The sequence below is a fragment of the Mirounga angustirostris genome, unplaced genomic scaffold, assembly GCF_029215605.1.
Source record: "Mirounga angustirostris isolate CCGP_5_RB_7025 unplaced genomic scaffold, mMirAng1.0.hap1 SCAF_9, whole genome shotgun sequence".
Taxonomy (NCBI): domain Eukaryota; kingdom Metazoa; phylum Chordata; class Mammalia; order Carnivora; family Phocidae; genus Mirounga; species Mirounga angustirostris.
In genome coordinates, this window is record NW_026991717.1 from 49,671,997 (window position 1) to 49,695,352 (window position 23,356).

The 23,356-nt window shown below is 38.6% G+C and overlaps 1 protein-coding gene across 3 annotated transcripts in view; it reads left to right on the forward strand.

The window, feature by feature from the left end:
- RAB27A (RAB27A, member RAS oncogene family) overlaps window positions 1-23,356 on the forward strand; it is a 76,491-nt gene extending 53,135 nt beyond the window's left edge. For all 3 annotated transcript variants that reach the window (XM_045900042.3, XM_064570452.1, XM_064570453.1), the window contains 4 exons: window positions 3,191-3,276; window positions 5,511-5,614; window positions 10,682-10,805; window positions 20,937-23,356. In XM_045900042.3, the coding sequence (XP_045755998.1) occupies window positions 3,191-3,276; window positions 5,511-5,614; window positions 10,682-10,805; window positions 20,937-21,135 (513 nt within the window). In that variant the 3' untranslated portion in view covers window positions 21,136-23,356. The remainder of the gene's footprint in view (window positions 1-3,190; window positions 3,277-5,510; window positions 5,615-10,681; window positions 10,806-20,936) is intronic.

Sequence of the window (23,356 nt, forward strand, 5' to 3'; positions counted from 1 at the left end):
GTCTTATTTTTTGTTCCTCTGTTTTTTCATGACTACTTTATTTTTTGTTATATACTTTCTAGTATACCATTCTAATTTCCTTGTCATTATTTTTACTATATATTTGAGTTATTTTTTTAATAGTTCCCCTGGGGATTACAATTATCATCTTAATTTTTAACAGTGTAGTTTGGATTAATACCAGCTTAATTTCAATACTATCATGAAACTCTGCTTCATTTCCTGCTCCCTCCTTTGCACTGTTATTGTCATACAAATTACATTTTGATATGCTATGTGCCAATCAACAGATTTATGATTATTCATACAGTTGTGTTTTAATCAGATGGAAGAAAAGAATTAAAAAATACATTTATACTGTATTTTATATTTACCTATGTAGTTATTTTTCTGGTTCTCTTTACTTTTTATGGATTTAACTTATTGTCCAGTGTCCTTTTATCTCAGCCTGAAGCACTGTCTTTATTATTCCTTATACAGCAAGTATGCTGGTGATGAATTTTCTGTTTTTGTTTATCTGCTGATGTCTTACTTTCTCTTTCAATTTTAAACAATAGCTTTGTTGGATATAGAATTCTTGGTTGATAGTCTTTTTTCTTTCAGCACTTTGTCATCCTACTGCCTTTTAGCCTTTATTGTTCTTTAATGACAAATCAGCTGTTAGTCTTATTGAGATTCCTTGTATGTGATGAATCACTTTTCACTTGCTGCTTTTAAGATACTCTTTTTATCTTTGGATTTTGACAGTATGATGATGTGTCTAGCCAATCTCTATTACTTTATTGGAGATTACTGAGTTTCTTGAATGTGCAGATGAATGTTTTTCATCAAATTTTGGAGGTTTTTTCTATTATTTCTGCAAAAATATTTTCTGCCTCTGTCTTTTTATAGGATTGCCAGTATGCATATGTTGGTATGTTTGATGGTTCCATAGGTTTCTGAGACTCTGTTCATTTTTCTTTATTCTTTTTCCTTCTGTGCCATGGCCTGGATAACCTCAACTGTCCTATCTTCAATTTCAGTGGTTATTTCTTCTGCCAGTTCAAGTCTGCTATTGAAACCCTTTAGTGAATATTGCACTTCAGTTACTGTACTTTTTAACTCCAGAATTTCAATTTACCTTTTATAACATCTATCTCTATTAACATTCTCTATTTAGTGAGGCATTATTCTTTTCTCTAATTCTGTAAAAAAATTTATTCATTTATTTGAGAGAGAGAGAGAGAGAGAGAACAAGAAAGCACAAGCAGGGGGAGCAGTTGAGGGAGAGGAAGAAGCAGGCTCCCCACTGATCAGGGACCCTGATGTGGGGCTTGATCCCAGGACCCTAGGATGATGACCTGAGCCAAAGGCAGGTGCTTAACCAACTGAGCCACCCAGGAGCCCCTATACTTTAATTCTTTAGACATGATTTCTTTTAGTTCTTTGAACATATTTATAATAGCTGATTTAAAGTCTTTGTCTACTGGGGCGCCTGGGTGGCTCAGTTGGTTGGGCGACTGCCTTTGGCTCAGGTCATGATCCTGGAGTCCTGGGATCAAGTCCCACATCGGGCTCCCTACTTAGCAGGGAGTCTGCTTCTCCCTCTGACCCTCCCTCTTCTTGTGGTCTCTCTCTCTCATTCTCTCTCTCAAATAAATAAATAAAATCTTAATGACTTTTTCTTTTTCTTTCCTTTTTTTTTTTTGTCTACTAAGTCCCCTTCCTTAGGGATGGTTTCTGTTGATTTCCTCTCCCCCACTGTGATGAGCCATACTTACCTGTTTCTTTTTGTGTCTCATAAACTTTGCTGAAAACTGGACATTTTAAATAATATAATCTGGCAACGCTAGAATTAGATTTCTCCCCTTTCCCAAGGAGGGGGAAGGGCAGAGGGAGAGAGAGAATCTCAAGCAGACTTTGTGCTAAGCATGGAGCCTGACATGGGGCTCTATCTCACAACCCTGAGATCATGACTGGAGCTAAAACCAAGAGTCAAATGCTTAACTGACTGAACCACCCAGGCACCCCTGAGCAGACAGATTTCTTGAACCAATAAGTCTGTCAGCTTTTTCTGACACTGTGTGTGTGTGTGTGTGTGCGCGCGCATGCGCATGTACACACGTGCATGTGCATGCCTGTTTTGGGACATGTGCCTAATGCTCTCACAGGCAGTTTACAACTCTGTCTTAGCCTTCACTTCCTGCTTGAGAAGAGCCTCGAAGTTAGCTAGAGATAAGATAATAGGGTCTTTTCAAGTCTTTCCCCCGCATATGTACAGTGCTATACATGAGACTGGCCTGGTAGATTCCAAAGAACATTTTGGAGCTTTTCAAATCTCCCTATGGATGTCTCATTTCCTTTTTCTTTTTTCTTCAAGTTTTTTTGGTTAGGCTTTTGTTAGCCCCAATTGGTATTCCTGCCTTTGGTAGCTGTGATGTTAAATAATTGCTGCTAATTGTTTTCAACAAATGCCCTAAGGGTAAGGTTATTATCATAGAGCAAGCTCTGAGTTTGGCAAAGTCAAGTCAAGGCCTGGGAATGGAGCTTTACAGGCAACTTTCAGACAGTACTCTGGAGATGAGACTTTGGGGAGTTTCAAACCTGTTTTGCCTCCACTCCCTTCATTGCCCAGTGAACTGATTGTTTTCACAGCTACTATAGTTGTGCATAGTTGTGGGATGGGAATAGGATAAATTAAAACAGCACAAATTTTACTGTTTTTACTGATATTCAGCCATTTTTCTTGATTGGATGCTTCTTGGGACATTGCGATTCTTTGTTAATTTTCAGAGTTTGGAAAAAGTGGATTTTGACATTTTTTTTGGCCAATGTTTCATTGCTTTTATGGAAGAAGAGATCTTCAGAGGTCCTACCTATAAAATTGCTTTAGAGTACTTTTTAAAGATGGGATTGGGAAAAATACTAGTGACCTGAGGGAACTTTGAGGAAAGATGAGCAGATTATTTTTATACAAATTATGTGTTATGTATATATTTCATAATATATTTATAAAAATATATAAGGTATGTATGTTTTAATACAAATTATTATATTATCCAAAGACAATTATTTGGAATAACATACGAATAAGGTTGTATTCCAGATGGGATTTTTTAGAAGTTTAGATGGGAGTTGTACTGAAGAGAAAAGTGGGAAGAGTTCATCAGTCTCAAAAGTTTTCTTTTTCTCTTTCATTTTGCTATTTTAGGTGTACAGAGCCAATGGACCAGATGGAACCATTGGCAGAGGTCAGAGAATCCACCTGCAATTATGGGACACGGCAGGGCAGGAGAGGTATGAGATCTTTAGTTATGTGTTCCTTACTGGAGGAAAGGGAAAAACCAGCTATGCCCTTCACACAGTCCCTGAGCAGGAAAAGTCCAGCTGATTAGTTGACTTGCACCTAGATAAGACATGCTGCTAAATTAGCAGGAAATTTATCAGTCTGAAACGATAATGATGTCTATTTCATACAAGGTCAAGGGAAAAATGAATCCTTTTCAAAATAGACTATCTTACTTATGGAGTTTTTACTTCTTCCTTCTTTTTCCTCCTCCTTTCTTCTCTTCCTCCTTCCTTTGTCTTTCCTCCTCCTCCTTCATTTTTCTTCTTGTTCTTGTTCTTTAAGATTTATACACTTTTCTCCATTTACTTTAGCTATTTACACAGCCACAAAGACAACTGCAGAATTACCTGCATTATTCTTGCCTGATTATGGAAACCTCACAGATAATCTGATTGGAATTAACTCATATGGTTAGAAGTTGCTTGATCAAAATAAGTCACATGAAATCTTGATATGAAATTTCTTTTAGTTATAGCTGCTGTTTTCTCTCACAGTTTCTTTGAAGTATTCTGTTTGGTTTTTATTTTTTAAAAGATTTATTTGAGAGAGAGCGAGCGAGCCAGGGTGGGGGAGGGGCAGAGGGAGAGGGAGAGAGAAACTTTAGCAAACTCCCCACTGAGTGCGGAGGCTGACTCGGGGTTCAATCTCATGATCCTGAGATCATGACCTGAGCCAAAACCAAGAGTCAGACGCTTAATCGACTGAGCCACCCAGGCGCCCCTGAAGTGTTCTGTTTTTTAACTTTTTATTATGAAAATCTTCAAATATATATACTACAGAGGATAGTATAATAAAATCATGTATATATTTCCCAGTTTCAGTAGTCATCAATTTGTAGCCTATCTTATTTCATGTATACCTCTATCCCTTCTTACCCCTCCCGCAAATTATTTTATTTTTATTTATTTTTTTACAGATTTTATTTATTTATTTGACAGAGAGATACAGCGAGAGAGGGAACACAAGCAGGGGGAGTGGGAGAGGGAGAAGCAGGCTCCCCATAGAACAGGGAGCCCAAAATCACAAATTATTTTAAAGCAAATTCCATTTATCAGATATTTTCATTTATAATTACTTTGGTATGTATTCCTAAAGGATAAGGACTCTTCTTGTAAAAACATTGATTAGAAATATTTGAGAAAACTTAGATTAGATGACAAATTCATACCAGTATTTTCTTCCCTGGAATCTATGCCTGTCAGTTGCAGACTTTACATAAAAATAAAATAAAGTGGAAACTGACCTTTAGAGGGAGAGAGAGTGGGAGACAGCAGGATAAAGTCTTGGAAGAGAGAGTAACAAGAAAGGATAAGACTGAGTCAATACTACTCCCACCTTAAAGCCAAAGAAATGGTTATCAGAGTTATGAGACCTCTTTAGAGACTAAAATTAAAAGGTCATGGACCCCATTGTAACATCAAGTCAAGCTGAACTTTCTAGGGACAAAGAAAACATATATAGCAAAAACCATTGCTTTGGGCCTAATTAAGTAAATTCTTGACTGAGACTAAGGGATCATGAGCCAGTTCTTGGGATCCCTGTCCAGCAGTCTGATTTTTCAAATCACATGGTCCATTAACATATAAACTTATGTAAGTGATAAATAAGTGTCTTATATACTTTTGGAATATCATCATCCAATTTGTTTTTTTAATTTTTAAAAATTTACAGAGATGATTTTTATTTATTTTTATTTAATTCCAGTATAATTAACGTACAGTGTTATATTAGTCTTAGGTATACAATAGAGTGACTCCACAGTTCCATACATTTCTCAGTGCTCATCATAAGTGTACTCTTAATCCCCTTTGTATATTTCACCTTCCCCCCCCCCCCCCGCCCCCCGCCACCTCCCCTCTGGTAGCCATCAGTTTGTTCTCTGTAAGATTGAATTCCAAATATAACTTTTGATAATTGTTGGTGTTTTATAAAGTCTCAGTATATTTTTAAGTATTCTTTGTGGCTCTAGATATCCATTTGATAGCATAATTTGCTAAATCTTATGTAATTAAGAGATACAATATACATATATAATATGAAGTTATTAGAAACAATGAGACATTATTAAATACCTAATTTGTTACTGATGAATTATTGGAAGAGGCCGAGGGCACTATTGGTAGTTTTATATTTCAGGAGTGGGGCCATGATTTAGATGACCAATCTGCTTTTATGTTCCTAGGTTTCGTAGCTTGACAACAGCGTTCTTCAGAGATGCTATGGGGTTTCTTCTGCTTTTTGATCTGACAAATGAGCAAAGTTTCCTCAGTGTCAGAAACTGGATAAGTAAGTGCTATTGTTTCCCTGTCTCCCACTCCCCCCTTCCCACAATACAGTGCTCTCTGAAATTCTACTTCTGTTGTAAGTTGTTTTGGAGGAGCTCTTAGTACTATTAAAAATGCTGTTTAAAGGAGTAAGATTTTACTTTGGGGGCAAAGATTACAGAAATACTCTGCTTTTCCTAGTAATACTAACTTTGGTTTGTTGGGTACTTCTTATCCTGTAGGCATGTGGCAGCACTTTACATGTGGAAAACAGAGGATGCTCTTATCCCCATTTTATAGATAAGGAAACAGAGGCCCAGAAAAGTTAAATCTCTAAGTATCTGCTTGCCTATTGTATGCTATCAGGATTCATATCATCCAGGGTTTAATACATCTATTACATAGACATAAATATCTTTTGAAGGCTTAGTAGATCATACCCCTGGCTCCATGTCTCTTCTGTACTCAGAGCTTCCTTTTCTCCTTTTAAGGCCAGAGCAGTTGCCAGAAGGACCCCATCATGGAAGATTCTAAAATTACATTGGCAAAAGTGGTCCCCAGCACTATACACGCGCACACACCCACCCTCATCTTGGCTCTTTGGAGAGATCCTAATCTCTTAAATGGTTGGTTAGCAGCCACTTAAAATCCTGCCACTTCGGGGCACCTGGGTTGCTCAGTTGGTTAAGCGACTGCCTTCAGCTCAGGTCATGATCCTGGAGTCCCGGGATCGAGTCCCATATCGGGCTCCCTGCTCAGCGGGGAGTCGGCTTCTCCCTCTGGCCCTCCCCCTCTCATGTGCGCGCGCTCTCTCTCTCTCTCAAATAAATAAATAAATAAATAAAATCTTAAAAAAAAAAATCCTGCCACTTCATCAAATAACAATTTGCAAAAGTACATTTTTCTCTATTAGTTGTATTAGTGCAAACCTAGAGAATCTATTGGGGAAGCCTGTGATGTTAAATTCTTTTTTTTTTTTTTTTAAGATTTTTATTTATTTATTTGACAGAGAGAGACACAGCGAGAGAGGGAACACAAACAGGGGGAGCGGGAGAGAGAGAAGCAGGCTTCCCATTGAGCAGGGAGCCCGATGTGGGGCTTGATCCCAGGACCCTGGGGATCATGACCTGAGCCGAAGACAGACGCTTAACTGACTGAGCCACCCAGGCGCCCCTGTGATGTTAAATTCTTAACATCCAAATACTTAAAATGAAAATACTTATTAAAAATACCTACTATTTAAAAATAACTTGGTGTTTTGGTATTACGAAGGGGTCATTGGCTGTGGTTTTGATAGTAGAAAACCTTATTTTTAAGGAGTTTTTAAATAAGTAATTTATATGGTGCATTGTGATTTTTCAAAGCATTTTCACATACTTTGTAGTTGATCCTCACAAGCACCCTGGGTGAAGATTCAGACAGGTGGTGTGTCTTTATTTTAGGATGAGGACTCTGGGCCTTGAAGAGTAGTCCTGTCCTTGGAGGATGTGGAGTTTGGCTTTCCGTTCAGTAGCCTTTTATGCCCTTTCTTAACTAAGTTGATCATTATGGGCTGAAGAGCTATTTAATACTTTTAAGTATAGGTTCCTCAAATTTAGTTATGCTCACTGGGCTTCACTTGGTTAAATGCCTGTGTCGCACACCTCATTATTTCGATTAAAGCTGAATGATGGTGGCTATGTCTAGTCCTTTATCCTCAGCCCTTGCTCATCATCCTCTTCTTTGTATCATTCTAACAAGTTCTGAGACTTTAAATCAAACACTGTAAGATTCTTTTTTTTTTTTTTAAAGATTATTTATTTATTTATTAGAGAGTGAGCAGGAGAGAAACAGCGTGAGAGGGGAGAGGGTCAGAGGGAGAAGCAGGCTCCCCGCTGAGCCGGGAGCACGATGTGGGACTCGATCCCAGGGTCCTGGGATCATGACCTGAGATGAAGGCAGTCGCTTAACCAACTGAGCCACCCAGGAGCCCCAAACACTGTAAGATTCTTATTAGAGATGTGCTCATAGAATCTCAGCATTGAGAAATCATCAACCCACCTCTTTTCACAGATAGAAATGGAAACTCTGAGACAGATAAATCTTGCCTATCTGGACTGTTTAGCTGATTAGATAAATAACAAAATTATGTGAAATTATATGTAATGTATGCATTTTATTTTGTTATCCTTATAGTGTAAAAGAATTCTTATAGTGCAATTAGGCAGAGAAAATTTACACATTTTGCGGATTTCATATCTTCAATGGAAAGTATTCTCCCCAACCTGCCTTTAAAAAAAGAAAAAAGTTAGTGTTCAGTATCAGAGATAATATCAAATCTTAATTAGGAATAACAATTTATTGTCTATACATTTTATTTTTCCTCTGCTTATTAGCATTTTGAATATTACAGGGATTATTCATTTCTTCTTTTTTGTGGAAACAAAGGCACTGTTGCCTCTTAAACAAGTAGCTGGCTCCTGGGCCCTGACTGGCCTGGGGAGAGGAGAGCAGGTCTGCACCCTCCTTTTAGCTTCTCCAGAGCTGCCCTGGCAGTCAGTTCTCTCTTGACTCCAAAGCTCTCCATGCTCCTTGGGAAGGAGATACATGCAAGCCCAAAGGTGAGCCCTGCTGAATTCAGAAGACTGAACCGAGAGCTGAGTCTTCTCTGCCTAAATCTGATATCTGAAAGGAATCAGGTAGTGTTGTATTCACTTGTCTGTCTTCCTAGAGCTCAGAGAATGGACAAGTCATGCCCATAGTTATTCCTCGAGTGGCAGCCTATTTTGTAAAGAAACTTTAAAGTAAGCCTGAATTTCTAAACATTGTTTCTGTAGCCTCACATGAATGGTATAAGAGCCCAACAGGTATATATTTTACATGTTTTTGCCTGTATATTTTTATCCCTATTATTCTGCCTGTCTGAAAAGCAGTCCCCACACCCACTCCCTCCACACCCACTCCCTTTTTAAAACTGGTTAGAGTTCTACTTATTCTTTAAAATCTGGCAAATTGTGGGCTCCATGAAATTTTCTGTAACTGTAGTTGGATTAAATGTTTTCCTTCCTCGTAACTGCTATTATATTTTGTACTACCTATAGGATTTTTAGCACATACCACCCTGGGTTGTTGTAGTTATTTATGTATGTGTCTTTTTCTTAGTGAGATTTTTTTTAAAGAATTGATTAATTTACTTTTTAAATAAGTAATTCAGTCTTCATAGAAAAATTAGGAAGGAAGAAGTAAAAGGAAAAATCAATAATCACACTTCCCGGAGTCTCCAAAATAAACAAATACTATTACTATTAAACGTCATTAATGGTAATACTTACATAGCACTTCTAAATGCTTTAACATATTAATTTAGTGGTTCTCAAGTAGGAGTGTGCATCTGGATCACCCAGGGATATTGTTAAAACACAGATTCTGGGCTCCATATCCAGCATTCCTGATTCAGTAGATCTGGGGTGGAACCTGAGAATTTGCATTTCTAACAAGTTCCCTGGTGAGGGTAAGGCCCATGGACCTTACCTGGAGAATCACTGCATTAACTCCCTTAATCCACACCTTAACCCTGTGAAGTAAGGACCCTCATTATTAACATTTACAGGTGGGGAAATGACTTTCTCAGGGCTGCACAGCTAGTAAACAGCAGAGCCAGGGTTCAGTCTTGGACATAGTCAGTTCTGAGTTCATGCTCATAATCATGACACTGGACATATATGGGGTTAATAGAGCACAGAGCCACTCTGGAGATCAGAAAGATTTCACCGTAGAGGTAACTGAGAGGCAAGTCTTAAAAGAAGGGTGGGGATTCCTGGAAGGAAGGTTGTCATTGGGTATTCAAGCACATGGGGACAGCATGTGTACCAGCCTGGAGAAAAGAAAGCACATGGCAGTTATTGGAAACCTACACAGTTTGGTTTTGCCAATGCAGGCCTTGTTCCCCAGTTGTCCCTCGAGGGCAAAGGTCAGGGCCCTGAAATTCTGCACAAAGTATCTGGCCTATGTTAATGATCAGTGAATGCTTGCTGATTAGATTTTCTCTTGATAAGATATAATGAACATGACTTTGTAATGAGGAACTAAAATGTCAACACTTTTTTCGTTAACCATGATAAAAATAAATTAGGCCATACCAACTTTGAGCTATGTCTTACTGTGAAAGTTTGGGCTGCTTTAATTTCATTATGGGTTGTGATGAATACTTCTTTGGGAGGTTAAACTATTTAGCTTAGTGAAGCTCTTTCTATTTAATTGCTTTTTTTTTTTTTAAGATTTTATTTATTTATTTGACAGAGAGAGACACAGCAAGAGAGGGAACACAAGCAGGGAGAGTGGGAGAGGGAGAAGCAGACTTCCCGTGGAGCAGGGAGCTGGATGCGGGACTCGATCCCAGGACCCTGAGATCATGACCTGAGCCGAAGGCAGAGGCTTAATGACTGAGCCACCCAGGCGCTCCTGTTTAATTGTTTTTTAAAAGTGTGCCTATTTACAGGTTTTCAGGTGAAAAGAAATAAAAGCTGTGGAATAAGAATTGTAGTCTTCTGCTTCCCCTTAGTTCTGGTGACAGAGTCATTTCCTATTTATTCTACGTTTTCTCTCATTTAATCATATATCTTATTTTAATTGAATTGATTCTGCCTTAGGATAATAGAAAAATGTGAAAACATTTCAGATGGAAACACGCTAGTTCATAGGAAGACAGTTCTTTTAAAAATATTGCTATGGGGAGACACTATACGAAAAACAGAACTTTATGATTAGCAATAAGAACTAAAAATTCTCCAAGTTTTTTTCAAATGGCCTTCAATAGAAAGATAACCACAGGTGTGTGTGCAAATGGTCGTTCACATGCACGCATGCACTTTTGGAGGGTTGGCGAATTCTCCTATTCCTCTCTGATATAAATAAGGTGGGATATGTGCTTAAAGATAATTTTCCATCTCTGTCCCATCCATTCAGTTTTACAGATTAGGTTACTGATGCTTTGAAAGCATTATATCATTTCCTTATGTCCGTACATCCACTTAGAGTTTCCAGAGCACTTTTGCATATATTCTCCATTGATCACACACATATTATTTACCTATAATAATTTTTCTTACAGGCCAGCTACAAATGCATGCATATTGTGAAAACCCAGATATAGTGCTTTGTGGAAATAAGAGTGATCTGGAAGACCAGAGAGTAGTAAAAGAGGAGGAAGCAAGAGGACTTGCAGAGAAATATGGGTGAGTACTTTTGTGGAGAAATCTAGAGAAAACATTCCCAATTCAAACATTAGCACAATGGATAACAGAAGATGTGAACACAAAAAATTGAAACAACACACTCAGATGTAGGCCTCGGGAAGTATAAATACCTACTTTACATATTAATATTATGTGATAGTGGGAACCCTAGGAAAAACATTGGGTGAGGGCCATGCTTCCGTCCCATTTTCTCAATCTCTTGGTGTTTAAAGACACCTTTGAGGGCAAATGCCCTAACTATATAAGGCTGCTTTCCCAAGATGCAAGTAGGAGATGCAGGGGGTAAGAAAATTCTCTCTATTCGGCAAGAAAATTTCAAAGCCAGTTCATGTGTGGCTGTAGAGAGCCCCAGCATACAACAAGGCCTATCGGCTTTGAAATTTCTATGCTGGGAGAGCATAGAAATTCCCTTGGTTTAGGTTGTGTTTTTGTGGTGGAGAATCATCTAAATACTGTCTTCTTCCTTGAACTCTGGGAATAGGATCACAGTAGCATTAATTGGACATGAAAGAAGGGGTTAGCTGCTGCTTATTAAAATGTCAAGGGTATCTCTACAAAGGAATTTGTGCTTTACTTTCTTTCTGCCTCTAATACAATGAGAACTCAAATGTGTATATATTAATTACCCTTAATATAAGTGGGAGGCAGCAAGTGAAGTTGAGAAGGAAGGGAAGGTAGAGAGAGAGATAGGGGATGTTACCCAGCTACTGGCCCTGGTTTTTAGGCAGAATCCAAGGAAGCCAGAGGAGGGCCATTCTCTTTTTTTTGTGTGACAAACTGCTTTGTTCTTCCTTGGACTGATGGAGGACCAGAGGACACTCGAGGATAGCTTTCACATTGGGAAGGGAGTAGAAGGATTAGGTTGGCCAGGTGGGAAGAAGTCAAAATCTGGAGAGTTTAGAATACCAGGTAAGGAGAGTTGCTGAAATCCTGGGGGGCAGGGAGTTGCTGAAATCCTTTGAACGTGGAGGGATGTGATAAGTACTTGTCTAGATCAGTCTGGGGTAGTGGGGGGGTGAAGTGAAGGGAGGAAATACTAGAGACAGGGAGATTGTGGTGATCTGTTAGATGGGTAGGAGCTGCATTTGTGGAAAAGAAAAAGGAGTAAATCAGAAAATAGGTAGGGTTGGGGGCGGAACAGGATTTTAAATCTTTTTCAATTCTAGGGGTGGGGCAAGGCAGCATGGGGTTGGGGAGTGTATCTATTCCCATCAACTATACTGGCTTACTCTGGCACAGATTTGCAGTAGGTTGTGGGGGTTTTCACTCTAGGGTAGACAGTGCCCAACCATGTTAGAAGCACCTGAGGAGCTTTTAACAAATGCTTGTGTCTGGGCCTCACCTCTAAGCTTCTGAGGTAATTGGTCTGGAGTGGTTTATCAGGCAAGATTCAATGGAAGAAACATACTTACATATAAAGGGATTTGGTGCAGGTATTTGACCTTATGCACTTGTGGGAGCTGGTTAAGCAGTCCTTACGGTGTTATTTTGACACTGAAACTTGAAGTCCACAGGTCAGGCAGTCAGGAAGGGAAGGTGTTTAAGGTGGGGAGAACAAACACCAGCTAGGACCCATAATGACAGAATGAAACCTGCCTCTGTGCTTGTTGCCTCTGACCTGGATGGTCTGGGTATCCTAGAGAATAAGGGCTAAGCACATGCACCTGGCCGAGAAGTTGGAGAAACTGAAGGAAGATCTTGGGGAAGGTGGAGCCGGTACAGATCTGGTTGCTGGTTTATGCCAACCAGACGAGCCAGCAGGTCAGCAGTGATGTATGAGAGCTATGGAAAGTCTGCTGCTTCACTTCCACTCCCCAAACTCCCCCAAACCTCTCCTGTGATCCACCCTAACTGGAAAGGAAATTCTCAGAAATGTTGTTCAACCTAACCAAGTTGATGTGTCACAAAACCTCCGCAGGTGGGGGCCTGGGCATTGGTGTCTCTCAAAAGCTCTCCACATGATTGTTATTAGAAGTACCTGGGGAGCTCTTAGCAAATACTTGGATCTGGGCCTCACTTCTAATCTTCTGACACAATTGGCCTGGAGTAGTGATTCTGAGGTGGAGGCTGACCAAGCCCCACAGGCGATTCTGATATGCTCTTCTACTCTTGAGAGGCACTTGGGTAATGTGGTAGGAAGGAAAGAGGGAGGCCAGATACCACAGAGAATACTGAAGTGTCGAAACTGGAGCTGGGGAGCTATGTTGCAAGGGGGTGAGAAGGAAGTAAGTGATGAAGCAATGGAAACCATGGACCTAGACTGTGCTTTTGAGAAGTATGGTAGTGAGGCCAAAAGAAATAGGGTATCTAGAGGAGTTAGCTAGAGCCAACAGTTATGTTCTCAAGTACTGGAGGGGAGCCAGGATAGACTTCTTCCCCCACTGGGTTTCTTCAGCCTTTTGTTTGTTTCTTCTGTTCTGGTTCTCAGGATTCCACTTCCTTCCTGGTAGCAAAGAGCCCAGCATTGCCTTCTGTCTATAGGCGGAGTCTGGGGAGCCAGGGATTGTCTTTCATCTGTGCCCAGCTCACAAGCTCTGGGGAGTACTTCATAAGGGGGGCTCAATCTCAGGTTTCTGAGTTAAGTTAAAATGAGAGAAGGGATTAGCAGATAAGATAATGGAATCTATTGGAGAAGAAAGGAAAGAGATGGAAACAGAATTTCCTTAGGAATTAGGAAGCATAAAATACTGTTCTGGGGGCACCAGGGTGGCTCAGTTGGTTAAGTGTCCAACTGTAGGTTTCAGCTCAGGTCATGATCCCAGGGTCATGAAATTAAGCCCCATGTCACGCTCCTTGCTGGGCATGGAGCCTGCTTAAGATCCTCTCTCTCCCTCCCCCCCCTCCAACCACATGCACTTACTCTCTCTCTCAAATAAATAAATCTTTAAAAAATATAGTTCTAGGCTGTTTGGCAATTTCAGAAGCAAAAAGAAACAGTTTAGTGCATGTGCATTTCACAAATTTGACATATAAGTTTAATGATTATTTTCACAGATTTTTTTTCATTTTTAATACTATTTTTATTGATTGCACATGTACTAAAGGGCTATGTTGATCACTTCATCTCCATGCTAATAGTAGTAAAATAGAGTATGGTTAATGGCACATCTTCGTATCATTTGTATGTTGTCTGATAAATTTGCATTTTTTTTGTTACTATTGTGCTCCCTTTTCTCCCCAGTACCTAAAAATGAGTCATCGGTTCATAGTGCTTCTCTTAAATATATATGCACTTAGAGAATGAAAGACTATGTCTCAGAAAAATTTTGCAAACCTAATAAAGAACATGTTATAGTACAAATATGGAAAATAAATCTGTCTGTGAGGACAGATAAATCTGAGAATAAGACTTTCATGCAGCAGCCAAAAATGGAAAGGGTGAATTGAATGTATGATGAAGGATATCAGAAATTTTATGTTTAGTAGACTAAGAATATATTAACCTCTAATTCCCTGTAATTTTTAGGTTTTTCTAGAACAAGGGCAAAATAATGCTTTCTAGTATGTTATATTGAAGATTGTCAATGAAGTCAGAGAAAGGAGCAAAACAAATGTTTGTCCAAACTTGTCCTCCTGCCAGTCAAAATGAGGATGGGCTACACTGTTGCCAAAACACTTTCAAAAATAGCTACAAAGTCAAATATGTAAGAAGAGCAAACAACCAGCATTGGCAACATTCCTCTTTGAGGTGATACTATTGGATCTCAAACCTTAGTGTGTATCAAAATCACCTGAACTCTGGCTCCCGGGGAATTTCTGATTCACTATATCTGGGGTGGAACCCAGACATTTATGTTTCTAATTCCCAGATGTTGCTCCTGCAGGTGGTTGAAGACAGCACTTTGAGAACAATTGGTGTGCAAGTCACAGGTGTGCGTGCTGGCAGACACTTTCCTTGACAGTATAGTTGAATAAATCATTATGCACAGAATATGAAGCAGTTGTCTACTGTGCCATGCATGGGTGAAGGAAATGTGCTTAATGACTCATCACTGGAAAATCCATGTTTGAGGAAGGGGGATATACTTTCTCTCTCACATTGATTAAATCAGCTGTGATATAGTCTGGGAAGGGACACTGGGATTGGTACTGAGGGAGTGCCAGCCATAAGTGGGCAGGCAAGGACTTGGTCAGTAAAAATAGCTGCACTTAAATGCCCTCCCGCTCTTCTTTTTTCACACAGGATAGTTGGTGGTCATTACAAGCCTTTCGTTTTTGATTCTGAGTTGAAGGAAATACAGAAAATTGTGAATATGATGAAAGCATAATAATTGAATGTGTACATATTTCATGTGCTATACAAAGGAATGGGTAGAACATTTTTTAAAATTGAGAATAACTGATATATAACATTGTATTAGTTTTAAGTGTACAATGTAATGATTGGATATATGTATATATTGCAAAATGATCACCACAGTAAGTTTGGTTAACATCCATCACCATATACAGTTATAATTTTTTTCTTTTTTTAAAGATTTATTTATTGATTTGACACACATACAGAGAGTGAGCACAAGCAGGGGAAGCTGCAAAGGGAGAGGGAGAAGCAGGCTCCCTGCTGAGCAGGGAGCCTGATGTGGGGCCTGATCCCAGGACCCTGGGATCATGACCGAGCTGAAGGTAGACGCCCAACCAACTGAGACACCCAGGCACCCCAATTTTTTTTTCTTCTTCTGATGAGAACTTTTAAGATCTACTTTTTCAAGGGCAGCAAGTTTAAGATGACTTTTTCCCCACTAAAGGATGCTGGCTATTGATGAGGAAGGTGCTCAAGAGTTTCTGGATTAAAGAATGTGTTAACATTATTTACATTAGTAATATGAGTACAGACCATTTCTGGGTTTCAAGTGGCTTAGCTCAGCAGAATGCTCAGTGTCCTATCTAGTCTGAACTAGCTGAAATGTGGCATGAATAGCTTGATCTCAAATAATTTGATTCTTTGCATACTTTATGACCTCCTTCCTTCATGTAAGAAATAATGGTGTATCATTGGGTGGGCATGTTTTAAAACCACACACATAAGCTAAACCTAAACATACAAGACTGATTTTCAGAACCCCACACAACTCAGTGGAAGATCTAGATTTCATTTGGCATAGTCTCCTAGGTTGAAACAGTCAATACACCAGCCATTTCTTTTCTTTTTTTTTTTTTTTTAAAGATTTTATTTATTCATTTGAGACAGAGATTCAGAGAGAGAGAGAGAGAGAAAGCATGAGCAGGGAGAGAGGCAGAGAGAGAGGGAGAAGCAGGCTCCTCACTGAGCCAGGAGCCCGATATGGGGCTCAATCCCAGGACCCTGGGATCGTGACCTGAGCCGAAGGCAGACGCTTAACCATCTGAGCCACCCAGGCATCCCACACCAGCCATTTCTTGTAAGTGCTTGTTCATTTAGCATTCAACAGACTATGAAAAGTAGTGAGACTCCTATCTTAATTTAGTGAAAAAATTTTCCATAATATCTGGATCCACATGTGAGCCAAATATCTAGAACCATTTGACAGAACCATCAAATACACTTGTTTTCATTCCTGACAACTTCTTACTGTAATCTAGGATCTTCTGGTTTTGTGGAAATAAATAATAGAAATCAGCTTGATGTGATCCTGACCTATTGCATAAGCAGGATATAGATACCCTGGTGAAAAACTATAAATGATGATAATACCCCTCCATCATTGATTTGAAGTAGTTTGCCATTTTGCTCATTTTATTTATTTTAAAATCTGTGATTAATCTATTTTTTTTTTGAAAAATGTACCAAAATTGGTGTTCTGCATGCATTCCAAACAGCTGTTAAGTGGTCATTTTTGGATTGATACCACAATTAGCTGCACAGGATTTTTCCAAAGGTTTGGCAATACCGCCCCTAGTAATGCTACGTTAGCACCACCATGTGGAGAGAAGGAACAGTATCACTCTCTATGGTTAAAAAGGGGGACAGTTGATCCTCTTGAATTTAAGCTAATTTTACTAAATTTTTGCCTCGTAAGTTTTAGGAAAAATAGAATATTATTTTTTAGAGAAGGAAAAAACCCATTAGATTAAGATTTATTGAACACTTGCTGGACACTAGGCTTGTGCTAAGTCCTTAACATGTATTATCTCATTTCCTCCTTGCCATGGCCCCATGAACCACTGTTACCCACTTTACAGGTATGGAGAAGTGTTCGGATAATGTAGCCCAAATGCCTTCTAAAAGTGAACATCTTTTAAAAGTGGACATAAAATAGTACTAACTCCATCCTCTAGACTCCTTTGCCCTTAGGACAAGCTGAACAGTCCAGTTTTCAAATGTGAACACAAAGGCACATTCTGTCTCTGGAGCATCATTTTGTTGTGGAAAGTCTTACTTCAGGGTCTTCTCTGTGGATCTCATTTGCTTCTCCTCTGGCAGCTTAAAGAGTGGAGAGCAGAGTAGAGTGAACTCAAGTATTCATTAATTCTTGTAGAAACAAAAACCGCATTACCCCAGGTGTTCAGAAGACTCTGAATGATTAGTCTAAAGATTAAGATTGTTGGGGCACCTGGGTGGCTCAGTAGGTTAAGCATCTGCCTTTGGCTCAGGTCATGATCCCGGGGTCCTGGGATCGGGTCCTGCATCGGTCTCCCTGCTCAGCAGGGAGTCTGCTTCTCCCTCTTCTTCTCCCTCTTGCTTGTGTGCTCTCTTTCTCTCCCTTTCTCAAATAAATAAATAAAATCTTAAAAAAAAAAAGATTGTTAACCAGACTCCTGGTCTCATGACCCAGAGGTTCACAAATGGCAGGAAAATATCCTTGAAGGAGAGAAGGTTGTTCCTTGAATTTGGAGTTCTAAATCTAAACTACATCTTATTAAAAGATGTACAATATTAACACGAGTGACTTAAAAATTTATAACTTAACTCCTATACCCTGAAGTTCTACCAATTAAATACTTGCTTAGATTAGTAAATATATTAGACAATAGCTTATAGGTCTGCTAGAGGCACCAGTCTTTTATACCTTAGTAGTAATCAGTAAAGTAAGATCCATTTCTCTGCATTTGGTGAAGATCACTTGGGGCAATGAGGAATCTGATGGGGACTTACGGTAGGCAGATACTTTGGAGCATGAAGCACTTCAGCAAGGACAGGTCTGAGTGAGCCATCCCTGGTGTAGGAAAGGAAACATGGTCCCAGGTACTAGAATTTAGGGCAGTACTGTAGATCGCTACCTTATGGATTAAATCAATAGTTTGTAAGCTAGTTTGGGAATTTAGTGTTTATAATGTTGCTCAGGTCTCTTGGAGCTATGACTCTCCGTGACTCAGTGACATTTTTTCTATGGGATGATGTGTTCTGAGTGTTAACAAAATTACAAGCAAAATTTTGTAACCTATTATGTGTTGGAAATAAGAAATTTATCAAAGACACACATGTCAAAAATGATACATTTTATATGTGTCAGATTCTGATATAAACACTTTAAATGTTAACTCATTTAATCCTTATAAGAAGGTACTGATACTATTTAGTTTTAGGGATGAAGCAACTGAGGCACAGAGTTTAGTGGCTTGCTAGGGTTATATAGTTGCTAAGAAGTTGTGCTAGGATCTGAATCCAGGCAGCCTGGATTCAGAGGTTATGGCTCTTAACCATTGTCCAAGATGTTTGTAACTTCTATGCATAGATTTTTGTTTTTTAAAAGGATTTTCAACTATGATTTCTCATTTATGCCTCAAAAATAACTGGGCAATTTTCAGGAGCTGAGAGAGAAAAACTATGGAAAGTAGAAATAGCTTAATGGAAATTCAGTTGAGGAAATCAATGAGGCTCAAGATTTGAATTCGAAAGCTCTTTATAATGGACTTTGAGGGGATTTCAAAAAATTAGATGTGCATTACTATGATAAGAAAGTTCTTCTTCTTTTCTTTCTTCCTTTCCTTCCCTCTCCTCTCCTTTCCTTTATTTTCCTTTCTTTCCTTTCTTCTTCCCTCCTCCTCCTCTCTCTCTCTTTTTGCATTTCCAATTTCAGCTTACTATTCTTGGGGAGAGGGATGAGTTTTTCAGTTGCTTTTTCATGAAACAATTTATTTCTGAATGGTGATAGAATGATTAAGCCTTCTTTTTAAGCATGAGAAATGTTCTGTAGACATTAAATGATTCTTCATGGTATAGTTGAGAAAGTGTAGGATGAAGAGAATATAAGTATTGAAATTTTGAGAATTCTCAATCTCAAAGTATTCCTGTAACAATGGCAGCATCAAACACTGTTCCATTGATTTAGCTCAATAACATCATAAGTACTCGACAAATAGATGTTAAATCCCCACAGAGGATGCCTTTTTAATACTTGGTAATCAAATACTGCATGTGGCCAGGGAAATGGGAAAGACGCATTATCTTCTGTGGATAAGGCAGCAGATGAAGGTGGAATTAAGAAGACTGACAACAACCAAAGATGTAGCCAGGCAGGAGGTTTAAAAACATTAAGACCATGTATTTTGCTCAGCATGCCATTCTCTGATTAAGATATTTTAGAGTCCGTATGAGGGGTCTGAACATGAGCATGGTAGAATCAGTGGAACAATCATGTCTTGCAAGACTCACAGGTGGGTGGATAAATGCTCAAATGAATTACAAGTTCCTCAACCGGTTTTTAAGAGCTATCCTAAAGCAGGAGAGAATTGCAGAGGTCCAGTTGCAAGGCCTGTCAGCTCCTACAGGAAGTGTTGAGATAATAAGACATCATGAAGAATCATAATGGAGAAATAGCCTCCCATTCCTACATGTGTACCCCCTAATGTGCTTCTTAGTGACACGAGAAGCTAAGCAATTGTGGGAAGATCTGTAAAAGCACTAGGAAGTTTAAAAAAAATCTATAAAAGCTCTCATTATGGAAGCTGCTCCCAGCCAAGAAATAATAAAAGAGTAACTGACATTGTAATCAGAGTTACTGATGTAGTGTTAACATGCTAGGAGAACACAGAAAAACAAAGATGTTCTCCAAGAAAAGTAATAACTAGCGGAGGATTTTAAAGTCCCTAAAAATGTAAGGAACATGTTACTGAATTCAATTGCAGGACCTCCTGAGGTTCTCAAACAACATTCCTTTGCAGTTTTTAGATCTCAGAGCATTTTAGTCAGATTTCTTACTAAATAGTAGAAATGAACTCAATAGTTTGAGAAAATAAATTTCTATCACTGTTTTCATGGCTTTATTAAGAAGCAGGAAGAATGTGGAAGTTGATTAATCCTCTTGCAAAGACTAACCCACTGCAAGAAGACTGATTTCTCAAAATTATGTGAGAAGCAGCCTTATGGTTTTGAAACTGTTTTGTGAGTTATTAAAAAATTAAACATACACCAAGGTACTTGGATAACAAAAGACTGATGTCCTTGAGAAACTCTGAGATGCTGTAGATTTCAGAATGTCTTCAGGTTTATGGTCTAAGAATACCACCTGGAGTTGACAAGTGACAAACACAGCCAGTGAACTTGCATTCCTCTCTAATGTTAGTCCCACCCCAAGTGCAGCAAGCCAAAGGGATTTGTTTTGGAAATCCTCATAGAAAGTAGATTAGTTTGGAGCCAGTAGAATTTACGGTTAAGATTCTGCTGGAATCAAGCAGGTGTGGATTCAAAGCCTAGCCTGCTACTTTCTATCTTTATGAAACTGGGCAAATTACTTCATCTTTCTGAGCCTCAGTTTACTCATCTGTGAAATGGGAATGAAAATTTCCAGAGGTTTTTTTTCTATTAGGAAGTCAGTGTCAATTATTTTATTGTCTTTTTTACTTTTTAATGTACCCTGTTGTGGTAGTGTTTTTTTTTTTTTTTTTGTAAGATGTTAGTTATTCATGAGAGAGAGAGAGAGAGAGAGAACAAGCAGGAGGAGCAGAGGGAGGGGGGGAAGCAGGCTCCTTGGCAAGCAGGGAGCCCAATGCAGGGCTCTATCTCAGTACCCTGGGATCACGACCTGAGCTGAAGGCAGATGCTTAACCGACTTAGCCACCTAGGAGCCCCTGTGGTAAAGTGTTTTTACTGTCTTATATATTTATACTCATTTTTGAAGTTGCATTATCAAGGGCAAAAGTCACGGTCTTTTTCCTCCATATGTTGTTACCTGAGTTGTCTCCATCTTGCAGAATCCCCTACTTTGAAACTAGCGCTGCCAATGGGACAAACATAAGCGAAGCAATCGAGACGCTCCTGGACCTGATAATGAAGCGAATGGAACGGTGTGTAGACAAATCCTGGATTCCTGAAGGAGTGGTCCGATCCAATGGTCACACCTCCACAGATCACTTGAATGAAGAAAAGGAGAAGGGGATCTGTGGCTGTTGAAGAGTCCAGCGAGCTACACAGTAACTCAAGTGGTCCGTGTCTGTGATCTTTTCTATGGGTGATATATGTGGCACAGAGAGAGATGAGCTGGCATTATGTACAAACTGCTTCTACCGTCCCACTTAGACCTCTCCGGTTTTAAAATTCATTTGCTGCAGCTTTGTAAATATTTAAGATTCAGCCCAAGAGTTATGAGAAATATTTCACATAGCCAAAAGTGCCTTATAAAACCTTAACCCATGGCAGGAGATGGTTCGGAATTGAGGATTTTGTAGCCACAGAAGAGTGCATTTATTATGTAGAATGACTAAAGATACCATCACCTGCCTTAACATACATCAGTCCAGAGTCTAACACTCAAAATCTTAGATAAAATTATAAAACTACCCATCAGTCTTTAATCCAAATTAAAAAACCCACTTGTACTGTGGGTGACCTTGTAAAATGCCATCTAAACCACTTGAATGTTAAATAAGAATATACACAAACATCAGTTCAATGTCCTTGAGTATTAATTTATATAAACAGTCTCTTTAAAATGAATATAGCATAAATTATGCTTGTATCTGTAGACTCTGGATAAAGTGGATTGACCAATTGTATGCTCACTGAGGTTCTTGTTGGTAGGAAAGGGGTTGGGGGTGAGGTTAGGGGTATCATAATGTAGTGTAAGCAACTGAAGTGGGGCTTCTAGCTCCCTGCTGTATTCCTACTGCTCTAAAGTGTTGATTGAAGGATCAGGGAATTAGATTTTTATGGCTGTATTTCACTGTGATCTGTGCGTTTATACTTGGCCTACGTGCTGACCACATTTGAACATAGCTGGTGCTTATGCTGAAGTTATTTGTGATAAGTAAGCATTTAGCTTCTTTTTTTTCATATTTATAATGTTGGTCTGGCATCCTCAGACTGCAGTTTTAATTAGCTTGTGAACTACTAATCTTTTGTCTTCACCATCATGCTTTATATTATTGATATTTGCAACTTGTTTTATTTTTACATTGGTGGAATTAAAGGAATTAGATTTTAATTGCATAAAATGTTTGCTATTTGGTAGAAGAAAGATGTATTTAAGCAGTTACATTTATGTTATAACTCAATATAAGAAAAATGAAGCCTTAAATAGCCTATATTTTTTATTTAGATCACAGGCATTTATTATGTAGAATAAATGAGTCTTTGGGTCTCATTTGCTGGGTCTTGCCAAGGTCATGGATTCCTCTGCATTGCCTCAGTGTCTTTATATCAAATTAAAGGTAGTTTTAAAATATGCTTAATGGCAGGTGTTTATAAAGGTCATAGGGGACAATTCTTCTTTATTAAAGAAAGTGGTTTAAGTAAATTAGATTAAAATTTCCAAAGAGCTTAATGGTTATTTAGGAAGAATTACCATTCATTGTAATTTAAACAAAGAATAAAAATAAATGTATTTTGTGGTGGCAAATGATTGGAAGAACTGTAATTAGAAATATACAGCCGTGATGGAAGTAATTACTTTTACATGGTAATTTTCAAATAGCTTTTTAATTTTTTTATGTTCTGTTAATCACCATACATACATTTTAGTTTTTGATGTAGTGTTCCATGATTCATTGATTGCATATAACACCCAGTGCTCCATCCTATTTCTTTGCCTCTTCCTTCCTACTACTCCCTTAAAAAACTTAGCTGGATTAATGAGATCTTATATATTTCTATCCTTGAAATGAAGACTTCTTGTAAATACTAAGAAAGTCATTGAGTCCTATGCATTTGGGTTGTGTATTCCAGTAAGGAAAAGATCCAGACATTACAAGGGCAGGGTCCTAATCACAAACAGTGCCTTCTGAAGTTGCCATAGACTTCAGTTTAGCAAATCATAATTTTACAGCTACGTATCAGGCAGCACTTTATATGGTCTATTATGCAGTCAAAAAGAAGACAATATTTGTATGTTTCACTTTTTTCAAGAACCACATAAGCAATTAGCTACATATCCCATCGGCTTTAAGCATAATACACAATTAAACATGTACATGATGTAGTGCACATGCAAGAACCATCCTTAATTATTGAGATAAATAACCTGTATTGTCTTTGGAAATCCTTTGTTTGAATTTGGTATCAAAGTACCATTTTTGTGCATCAATGTATTTTTCTATTTATAAGACTGTGTAAAAGTAAAGTGTATCCTCAGTGAACTTCATGCCAATTAAGCTTATAATTAAAAAGTGGTCTAGTC